Source organism: Peromyscus leucopus, chromosome 8a, assembly GCF_004664715.2.
Source record: "Peromyscus leucopus breed LL Stock chromosome 8a, UCI_PerLeu_2.1, whole genome shotgun sequence".
In the NCBI taxonomy this organism is placed as follows: domain Eukaryota; kingdom Metazoa; phylum Chordata; class Mammalia; order Rodentia; family Cricetidae; genus Peromyscus; species Peromyscus leucopus.
This window is the reverse complement of record NC_051085.1, coordinates 41557694-41569485: the sequence shown is the minus strand read 5'-3', so window position 1 is coordinate 41569485 and position 11792 is coordinate 41557694. Positions and strand designations below refer to the sequence as shown.

The 11792-nt window shown below is 44.8% G+C and overlaps 1 protein-coding gene across 1 annotated transcript; it reads left to right on the top strand.

Annotated features, from left to right (window-relative positions):
- Positions 1 to 1542: 1542 nt before the first annotated feature.
- LOC114686315 (UL16-binding protein 1-like) lies at positions 1543 to 11160 on the top strand. Its single transcript, XM_028860956.2, has 3 exons — positions 1543 to 1612; positions 10171 to 10419; positions 10886 to 11160. Exons 1-3 carry the CDS (start codon positions 1543 to 1545, stop codon positions 11158 to 11160), a joined length of 594 nt encoding a protein of 197 aa, XP_028716789.2.
- Positions 11161 to 11792: the final 632 nt, after the last annotated feature.

Here is an 11792-nt window from a genome sequence, read left to right as displayed (position 1 = left end):
CCCTGTGCTTCAGCTCAGCGTTAGCACATGCTTCTATGCCTGTCCATGTAGTCTATTCATCCTGACTCTGTCCTTCACCTCCCCTCCTGACCCCACGGTCCTGCATTTCACCTCCTACAGTTTCCTTCAACCCTGAACCTGAATATGCCCTGTTAGCCCCCAGCTCTCCAGCTGGGTCCTTAATATCTGACCTGGCAGACTGCATCTGAACCAACTCTCAACCTATGTGCTTAGGGAAGCATCTATGTTGTGGAATCCTTAATCCTTCTATGGCCACTCCATAACCTACACACATACATCACGTACATGTACACACACACACACACACACACACACACATACAACCTACACACATACATCACATACATGCACCCATACACATACTATATACATACATACATACACACACACTATATATAGTGATATGTAATATAAGATCTCAGAGTTAAAGTTAGTAATTAATATTGGAATAAAAGAACCCACATTTGCCAGTCCCCACTTACCCAAAATAATTGGAAGTCCTTGGCAAATTGTGGCCAGAGAAACTGGTGTAGGATTGTGAATTCTTATTGTTCCATAAATACTGATATTGAAGAAAGACACAAACATATCCACCTCATTTCTGATAGCATGTTCATGGCAAGATTCTGTTTGTTAAAGGAATCCAACGAGAAAACAGGCCTTCAGCCAAGTAATCTGAAATACAAAAATTTTTGTCAATCAAGTTAAACCATTTGGTGATATCAATAAAATTCATCAGCCCTGCCAGAGAGATTCATGGTTTGCTCTGTTAACTCAGTACCTACTGCATAACACAGTGGGACATGCTCAGGTGACACCTGACCCAAGGGCTAGAATGAGGGAAGCCTCCAATCCAAGAAGATGAAGAGTCAGAGGTGAGAGGTCCAGGCAGGCACATGGACTCATCTGTGAGGGGTCCCAACTCATAAGAAATTGTTCAGCAAAATTATGTAAGAAATAAAGCAGAACAGAAAGAAAGAAACAAACCTCAGATCACATCCCACAGGTGCCAGGTTTTCGGAACAAGTTTCTGTGGTTTATTCATTACCTGCGACCTGAGTCAGATCATTCCCAAAGTCATGTGTGTTCAGACAATCATGGCAGTTTCAAAAAGGACCATTGCTGTAAGTGCTATTATAATGTTAACAGGGCACAGTGAAGAGTCTCCCTTTCCTGACTGTTGCTCTCTATTCTGAAAGCCTGTCTCGTGTGACTTTACCCACCTCCCAGTGATCACACAAGTCCAAAGGCAGTTGGCTAATGACACAAGGCTTGGCTGGCCACAGAAAGGGTGTTTGCTGTCATTCTAGAGGTGGCATGAGACCTCAGACTCACTGTCTCTTTTCAGTGGCAGGCACTGTGCTTGGAAGGCAGTAAATTGAGTGTCTCTGGGTGGCTACCTGGAGCCTCACTCTGTCCTGCTATGCCAGATGTAGCAGCAGTATGTGTTAGGAGGGACCTGCAAGGTCTCTAAGAACTTGACACTCCCGAGCGTTGTGATGTACCATGTGTAGTTCAGCCATGTCCAGGTTTGCACCCACAGTTCTCACTGGCGACTCCAGTGGACCTGTTCTCGACCAAGAGCTTCAGGGTAAGTCAGACTCCTAAAGAACCGAGTAAGAGCAAAGTCTAAGGAATGCAGAATTAAGCGCTTTCAGAAAGAGGAAAAGGTTAGGAAAGTCACAGCTGAGCAACCTGAGACCCAAAAGGGGAAGTCATCTCCAAAGAACAGCAGAGATGTTAGCCCACCACTCCTGATTCACATCCTGTGTTCTGCACCTCCACTGCAGGCTGCTGGCAAGAATGACGTCAGCCAGAACAGAAGCTATTTTCGTAGGAGCTCCACAAGCATCCCTCTGTGATGCCTTAAAGTCCTACTCTAAAGTCTGTGGAGTCCTTTGGGAGGGCAGGTGTATTGAGATGAGAGAGAGGGGCACTGGGAGCTCAGGCAGCCTATGGTGGAAGACAAGATCTCTGTTCCAACTGTGGATGGGTTTGGTTTTTACTCAGAGAAATGTCAGAATAATCCTTCTGCTGGGCCTTGCAAGGGGTAAGAGCCACCTGAGTGAACTGCAAGTCAGATTACTTTTGGTGGGTCCAAATCTCAGGAACATGTTTAGTAGAGGTATCATGGGCAGCTCTTTCTCTGCAGATGACTGCATGGACATGGGTCACGTGGATAGCATGGACCAAATACATATAAACATTAATCCTCACACCCACAACCACCAACAGCCAAAGAGAATAAATGGTTTAGCTTTGGGGACTATGTTTGAGTTATGAAGATGAGGCCCAGATTCTGTAACCTCTGTGAGGGTCACAACCACATACCACAAGAGGCTGTCTCATTACACCATATAATTACCTCCAGCATTGGGACCCTGCAGTAAGGCAGCAGGATGTGAAGATGGATGAGGTCTAATCTCTGGAAGAGAGGTGTCTGGTACTCACTGATCCTGTTTGCTGACACCTAGGAGAAGGCCTTCACTTAGAACCTCAGGGAGCTGCTAAAGGGTTAACATGGGCTTAAAACTGGTGACTTAAATACTCTTTGTAGGGATTAAAACACCAGGTTCCCAAATTAACCAGGAGAAGTGAACATCCCAGTGGTAGATGATGGAATTTTATTTTGTGATGTTGTTATTTTGTTGTTGTTTAATCCTATTCTGGTTGCATGTTTAAGAGCATGAAAGTACTACAAACTAACTGTGTTTTGTTATGGTCAGCTAAGGTCCCAACAGCCTTGACATAGGGCACATGTGACTACTTACTGTCTTTTCAAATGTACCTAAAGGATCGAATCAACAGTTGGAGCACTATTGATTAATTGTTTCAGCACCTAATGTCAATCATCTGGTGACATTGTATGGCTTGTATAGGTCAAGTTTGTCTAAGGTCAAAGTGAAAGTAACTAATTTTTTTTTTTTCATTTGCTTACATCCAGTGAATTGAAGGAATTAGGACTAAATTTATATGTACTCCTTTATGTAGAAGCCAATTTGTATTAACTCCTTGGGGGCAACCTTATCACGGGAGCATGTACATATTTACATCACATATGTCACAATATGTGTAAAGGTACATAACAACTACATCAAATCATAGGTGTAAAGAGCAGCTGGACCTGAGGAGCAACTGGTACATAAGCAATTGCTTAGAACAAGGTTAAAAACTCAGAATAGAAACTCAATGGGCATGCAGGTGACCTTTTCATCAGAGTGCTTCCATGCTGGACATTCAAATCTCCATCACAGAGACCTCACCCTAAGCACCATGGGGACACAGCTTTAACTCTTCTCTGAGTCCTCTGTAGGGAGTTGCCAAGCCAGTGTGTGCTGAAAGAACACTGGGTAGGAAAGTTCCAGACTCTGTAGGTCACTCTGGCTGCTCTCCACAGCAGCCTCAAGCATTCACTTGAGGTGTATAAATAGTACCAGCCAGTGGTTAGGTTACTGCATGAATGACTGGATGAATTCTACAATTGAGAAGCTCACCAAAGCCAGGAGGTGGTGGCCATGCCTTTAATCCCAGCACTCTGGAGGCAGAGGCAAGTGGATCTCTGTGAGTCTGAGGCCAGTCTAGTCTACAAAGTGAGTCCCAGGACAGCCAGGGGACACACAAAGAAACACTGTCTCAAAAAACAAAACAAGGAGAGAGAGAGAGAGAGAGAGAGAGAGAGAGAGAGAGAGAGAGAGAGAGAGAGAGAGAGAGAGAGAGACCCAAACAGGAAACACTAAGTGAAAAGATACTCAGTGTGGAAAAAGTGCTGAGTCATACAGTGTTTGCCCTGCATGCATAAAGGCCCAAGTTTGAGCCTAAGACCCACGTTTTAGAGGGAGGGGTGGCAGAGCATGCTGGCTATCTCAGAAGTACTGAGGTATAGACAAGTGGATTCTTGCAACTCAGTGGTCAGCCAGCCTAACCTGCCTACTTGCTAATCCCCAAGTCAGTGAATCCTTCTGTCTCAAACAAAAGATGGGAAACAGGTAGAGAACTACAGCCTTGCTAGTTCTCTGGCATCCCCTGCACAGGCATGAGCACAGAGTATGTGGGCACTACCCCTGCCCATGAGCACCCACCCCTGCGCTTCACCACACACACAGGAAAAGAAACAGAACTACCAAATGTCAGCTGGATCACACAATTCATGCCTGCCAGTCTAATGTTTTCTATGAAACTGATTTCTGCAGTTGTTGTTTGTTTTATTTTATTGAGACAGTCTCTCCCCATGTAACTCTGCCTGGTCTTTAACTCCACAGAGATCTGCTGCCTGCCTCTGACTCCCAAGGGCTGAGATGAAAGGCAGGTGCCACTATGAACAGCTAAGAAGTTGCTTTCATTTTGAAAACTCCAGCCATGTAAACAAGAGGACTTGCATTTCATTTTCCAGAACAAACACAAAAATTCCTGAAGAGATGGTTTGTGCCTGTGATCCTGGACACAGGAAGATCCCTAGGCCAGTGTAGCCAAATCCATAAGTTTACAAGTTCAGAGAGAGACCCTCCCTCAAAAAGCTAGGACACCAGATGTTGACTTCAGGCTCCCTTATGCAAGACCAGGAGGGTCATAGAATTGACTAGAAAAGCAGTCAGGAGAGCCAACAACTCTGATTTCAGAGGGGACCAAACTTGCTAGGATTTTAAAAAGACATAAAAAAAAAAAACAAAAACAAAAACTAGAGAGGCGTGGTGGCTATTTATTGTCCACTTGACTATATCTGGAAAGAACTACAATCCAGAAATGGAGGGCAAACCCGTGAAAGATGTTTTGTCTGATTTCCTGTGAATGAGTCTACTTCTAGTCAGGACCTTTGAAGCAGGAAGATACATGCCTTTAATTCAGATCTTGAGGCAAGAAGATACACCTTTAATCTGGAACATAACTTATGCCTGAAGTTTATAGAAGGACCTAGAAGAAGGAAGCTTTAGCTCTTTGCCTGCTTGCCCTCCCCTTGCCAGCACATCCATTCCTTCACTGGCACAAGAGGCTACTTCTTCAGGATTCCAGCACATAGTAAAGGTCAGCTGAGACATCCAGTCTTGTGAACTGAGCAACTACTGGATTCTAGGCTTTTGCATTCACAGCCAGCAGTTGTTGGATTAGCTAGACAGGAGCCTGTAAGTCATTCCAATAAATCTCTCTCTCTCTCTCTCTCTCTCTCTCTCTCTCTCTATATATATATATATATATATATATATATATAGAGAGAGAGAGAGAGAGAGAGAGAGAGAGAAAGAGAGAGAGAGAGATATTCATTCTCTAAGTTTTGTTACTCTGGAGAATCCTGACTAATATAAGGCCTCTGAAGGTGGAGGTGCAGTTAGGGAGAGGGAGGAGGTGGGAGCAAGGAGGAGGCAGGAGGATGGATTGCCATATCCAGAGAGGAGTGGAAAGGATCCCTAGCCCTTAGGCAGGAGGCATGCTGGGCAGGGAGGGAGGTGGGGGGACAAGGGGATCCCCACAAATGCACTGCAGTTTGGCCAGGGTTACTTCCCTTTCTGATTGTGGCTCCATGTGGTCACTTTCTTTTCCTTCTGCCCAGGTTTGCCACAGAGTGTCCCCCCAGGACATGACTGCTGAGTGAGCACCTTGAGGAATCTTGGCAGTGTGGACTCAGAAGCCTGGGGCCCCTGCTGCTAGGTCCCCACACCTCCAACCCCTCCTGCAGCCTCCTCCACCTCCCCCCGCCCCCCAGCCCAGCACTAAGACGCCAAGGAAGGGAGGGGCCACATTGCAATCCACAGGGAGTGGGGATCAGCCAGCAGGGACGCCAGATCTGGACATATAGGAACCAGTTTTACCTTAAATTCACTGCCATTTCAAGAACTTTCTGTGGGCGGGGCCATCAGCAGAGAGAGAGAGTCTTTGAGGTTTTCCTGTCATTCTGGACAACTTAAGTCTCTCCTGTGGCCGCCTCCCTCTAGAGAAGAAACCATGGAGCTCACAGCAGCTACCAAGCTCATTTACTGCCTCCTGGCCCTGCTTCTCAATGAGCTGTCTGTCTGTCTGTGTGCAGGGCTAAATGGTGAGTTCCGGGGATCCAATGGGGACATGGCAGAACGGGCAGCGGTGGGGAGGGGGGTGGTTAAGAGGATAGGGCACACAGTTTGTCTTTTTTCAGAGACAGCCAAGGAATTTCTGGGATAATATCGTGGAGTGGGTGGGGGATGGAGTAAGGGGGGATTGGAAGGAGCGAGCGGGGAGGGGGCACACCTTTATTTGTGTTTGGGGCTAGCCAGTGAGTTCACAGATCACACTGGGTTGGGGATCACCTGGGCACAGTGTGGAAGATCAGGGTTTCCTCAGCTCTAAGACTCTTTCCTGAAGAGCCCAGGTCTCAAGTTCCTTCCACCCCTCTCCCCAGCCCTCTCTTCTGTACCCAAACCAGCTCTCAGGCATTCTCTGGGCTCTTTGCTTTTGAACTTCTCAGTGTGTTTTACTAGAAGATCACAGTACATGCAGCCAGCAGCCTCTCCACACATTCTCCCCCCTCCCCCAAATGTCTGGGTCTTTGATGGAGGAGTTCACTCTGTAGTCCAAGCTGGCCTTGAACTACACTTGCCCTTGCACTCATAGGAACACTTATATGCAGGAACTGAGGGTCTGTACCTCTCCAAGATTATAGCCCACCCACTTGGTTTATTGTTGAACCACACCCCAGCTCACCTTGCTTCCCCATCTTGCCTCACTAGTCCACTCAGAACAGAGCTTTAAGGCCCTCCTTCGCTAGCGGCCAACACATACACACCCCTGACTGAAGATACTCTTCAGCAAACCCACCCCTTCCCACCACACAACCAAAGCAGAGGGATGGGCACCATTTCCACTATGTAGGACAGTTAAGTGGTACAGAGTAGGAGCACATGGAAGGTTCTGTCCTTGCACCCCAAGCCCATCTAGTCTACTCCCTGGGCATCAGATAATAGTATTCATTTAGGCAGAAATCAGTTTCTCTATAAAAAGTCAGGTACCAAATATTTCCAAATTGGCAAGCCATACTATATCTGCCTCTTCACCAAATATTTAATCAATGAACAGGAAACCAGGTTGGCCTCTGACTTAGTCTTCTGACCCCAGATTAAGGTACATGCAGTATCACAGTATTGGTGCCCATCCCCACATCACCTTCCCCAAGTGATGTCAGAGGTTCCTGTGTCAGAGTCAGCAGTGAGTCCTGTGCTGCCTGTGGCTTCTGGTGAACTGGAGGTGACATGAGAAGGGACTAAAGTTTGTGACCCCCTGGCCTCTCCTCTGCTGTCCAGTGGGTTCTTTGGTTCACACAATCCACAGGGACATGAGTTAGGTTGAGGTGTCAGGATACTGGGGACCTCATTCCTGACACATCTTCCACGGGAAGATTTTTTTAAGTGCGCTGTACAGGAGAATAAGGAGGCTGTGTTAGACAATGGTCTCTTCGTACTGTGGGAGCCCTGACCATCCAAGTGAACTGCTTTCTGAGTCTCTTCTCTGCATGCGGGGCCTGTCTACCTAGTGTCCTACCTACCTAGTAGGAGAGAAGCCCAGCTTGAGATAGTCCTCTGAGGGTTTGTGGTCCCTGATTCCCCATGACCAGAGACCCATGTCCCAGGCTTCAGTACAATGTCAATAGCCACATTTGGATGAATCACGTTAGGAGCAGGAGTTGGATCATTGGTTAAGAGCTCTTGCTGCTCCTCCACAGACACAGAGTGCCCAGCACCGTGGTCAGCAAACACCCAGCTGCTGACAACTCTAGTTTCAGGGGTCCAGGGCTCTCTTCTGACCTCAGCAGGCACCCACATGCATGGGGACAGACAGACAGACAGACAGACAGGCACATCAGCTTCAAAAAATTAAAGTTGAAGGAAAAAGGATACATATTTGTCTGCTGCCTGAGCATACTTCTCATCCTAAGGGTCCATATTAGGATTCTCCGATTGCCTCAGTAGTATAGATGATCATGGATCATTGGCCTGACAGGCATGTAAGTGTGTTTGAGCGTGTGTGTGTGTGTGTGTGTGTGTGTGTGTGTGTGGTTGTGTGTGTGTGTGTGTGCGCGCGCGTGTGCGCGCGCGCACGTGCGCGTGCACGTGTGTGTTGCATTTCCCCTGGAAAGACAACAATTATAAAAGAGATAGCCAGGTACTGCTATAGAATACAAGTAGCACAGATAAGTTTGAAAAGAGGTTTAACACCCTCTACAGTGCTTTCTTTTTCTTTTTCCCCTCTTATTGAAAATAGAAGCCAGGCAGCGGTGGCACAAGCCTTTAATCTCAGTTCTCAGAAGATAGAAGCAGGCTGATCTCTGTGAGTTTGAGGCTGGGCTGGTATACAAGCCAGTTCCAGGACAGGCACCAAAGCTATACAGAGAAACTCTATCTCAAAAAAAAAAAAAAAAAAAAAAAAAGGAAGTGTAGTAGATTCTTTTCTCATGTATTTTCCCTGATTATAGTTTCCTCTTCTTCTACTCCTCCCACCACTTCCTCCCCACCTCTCTTCCCCTCCGGATGCACTCCCTAATTGTCTCTCATTAGAAAAGAACAGGCTTCTATGAGATAACAAACAAACACGACAAAGTAAAACATAATAAGATGAAGCAAAAACCATCATATTGAAGTTGGACACAGCAAACAGCAGGAGGCAGAGTCCCAAGGGCAGGCACAAGAGTCAGAGACCCACTCATTCTCACAGTCAGGATTCCCATAGGAATATAAGCTAAAAGCCATAATATACACGCAGAGAACCTGATGCAGACCCACAGACCCATGCTGTCCCTGATCTTCCTGCTTCAGACTCTTTGAGCTCATAGGAGCCTTGCTTAGTTGATTCAGAGGGCTTGTTCTCCCAGTTTTCTTCATCTCCTCTGACTCTTATGATCTTTCCACCTCCTCTTCTGAAGGATTCCCTGAGCTTTGAATTGAGGAATTTGATGGAAACCCACCATTTAGATTCTCTTTCCATGTAATGTCTGCATCTGTTCCCATCTGCTGCCCTAGAAAACCTTTCTATGATGACTGGATAAGGCACTGATCTATGAATATAGCAGAACATTATTAGGGGTCATTTAATTGGCACTTTTGTTTTCGACCAATAGTGTTTGGTTTTACCCTAGGTCTCTGGGCTGTCTAGTCCTGCTGGTTGGGGGCACTGGCAATCTTATAGGGATCCTGAGAAAATTAAGAATTATGGTCAAGTCAAGTCCTGACTGGAGTAGTCTGTGAGGCTGCATTGTCTGAGCCAGTTGCCTTGAAGCTGTTCTGGATATTGGAATATCTGGAAAACTCTCAGGGGGTCTTCCTTTATCAAACTATATTAGCTTGGAAGCAATCCATAGGTTCTCATCTTCTGTGGAAACAAAAGCAGAACCTCTTTTCCAAAGCAATGTATCCTTAGACACAAATTTTGAAGTCAAGATACTATATATATATAGATATATAAATATAAATATTATTTTTATTTATATATTTATTCATATTTATATTTTATTTACATTTATATTAATTTTATATAATATTTAATATTTATATAATATTTATAAATTATATATATATATATATATATATATATATATATATATATATAAAACTCAGCAGTCTTTACAATCAAATGTTTTTCTGCAGTTAAAAATCCCAAAGACAATATAATCCAGACTCTGTAATTTCCATCTTTATGTGGCTGGTTATTTAATATTACTTTTACTGTCTCTTTAAAGACTTTAAAAAAATATTTCTTTATATCTGTCTATCCTCCTTTTCCTCTGTCTTCCAAGCCTATGTATTTTTTTACACATAATGTAAACCATTTAGAGGTTTATTCCATGTGAATCTGTCTTTTGTGTATCTATAATCCTTTTCTGATCATTGCAAACTGCAGCCTGGCTAAGATTGAAGCATCAGCTCTGGCTGCTGACTCCACCCACTCCAGCTTTTTAACAAGGTGGAGGTGCCTAGGAAAGTCATGCTTTCCCTGCCAACTCTGGAGCCCACGCTGCCATCTGAGGGGTCCATGGTGGCATCAGAGGATCGTGCCAGACTAAGACGGGTGAAGGTTACCCAGGCCTCAGGATCTAGCTTTCCCGACCAGTGTACACTTCCAAGAGTCTAGGTTTACAGAACGAGTTCTGTGGTTCTCTGCTTCCGTTTGGAACTCACCTGCATGTTTTTCTCACAGGTACATACTTTGTGTTTAATAACTTTACTATCAATGCTCGTTCCTCACCCTGGCTTGAAGGATGGTGCTCAGTGAATGGTGTACCTTTCCTGCAGTTTCAAGACAATAAAGCCATGCCTTTGGGTGACCTGGGAAAGGTGGTAAATACCATCAAAGAATGGACAGATTTCACCGAACGTCAGAATTACATTGCAGAAGAGTTGAGGAATCAGATACTTAACACAGAAGAAGAGGCAGACAAGACCATGGGTAAGTAAGGAACAGGATGCAAAGACAGAGGTTATGAATAAGAAACAGGAAGGGCAGGCTGGGTGATGGTGGCACATGCCTTTAATTCCAATACTCTGGAGGCAGAGACAGGCAGATCTCTGAAATCTAGGCCAGCCTGGTCTACAGAGAAAGTTCCAGGACAGTCAGGGCTACACTGAGAAACCCTGTCTTGAAAAAACAAAATTTTTGTTTAAAACGATAGAAAAAAAGAAAAGAAGAAAGAAACAGGAAGGGCAGAGCCCATGTGGGAAGGGGACTGTGGAGTATTTGTATAAAAGAGCTGAATATTGACACAACCAGGGAGTACTTTGTATCCAATGGGTAAGAAATGACAAGCCAGGGAGGAAAGAATACAGGTCCCTAAGAGTGTGGAGAAAGACTTGACCTTGGAGGGGTAATGGCTCTATAAGGGATAGAAGATGATGGTTCTGTGTGTCATTTGTAGATCACCACACCTGGCAGGTCATCATGGAATCTCAATATAAACAAGGACAACTCAGTGATGCCTCCTGGAAATTCATCATTGGTGGACAGAATTTCTTCTACTTTAATCCAGTGACCAAAAGGTGGGGAGCAATTCATGATAAAGCCATAGGTATCATGAAGAAATGGGAGACAAACACAGAACTAGCAATGGATCTAGCAAGGTTCTCCAAGGAAGATTCCGGTTACTACCTCAAGGAATTCTCAAAGCACTGGAAGGAAATTCCAAGTAAGTAGTTAGGCATATTATCACAAGGAAACCTCCACAGGGTGGGAAAGTTCTCTTGAAAAGTCTGGTGACTTCCTTCTATAGACATCAGCATGTGTGCATAATGGAAGATTTGATAGACTGAGTGATTTCTTGGTGGTCTTCCTGTTTGGAGAGCCAGTGATAACCATAAGGATTTCTCATTCTCACCTCACCTCCCAATGTCTCTCATTTCCTATTTACCAATGGCCCAGGCATGTATGGCCTGCTAATGGGCCCCAAGTCTGTATGCATCACTGTAAACTTCCAGTATTTTCTTCCTCACTTATAGCTGCCCTTGTACCAGCTCCATATTACTCTGAAAGAATTTGTTACCTTTCTCTAACACAATTAAACACCACCAATTGAGCCAACATCCATAAAGCTCTACCCACAGAAAAATATGTCACATTATTTGATGGTTTTATAGACATTCCCTTCTTTAGTAATGAAATAACCTCTGTAAGGACATCTTACACACACACACACACACACACACACACACACACACACACACATCCTATTCATCTCTCTATCCAAGATCTGATAAAACAGATCACACAGGAGTCCTAGGGTAGCCTAGAGAGAGAAGTTGCTGATTGAAATGTTTTGATTATTTTTC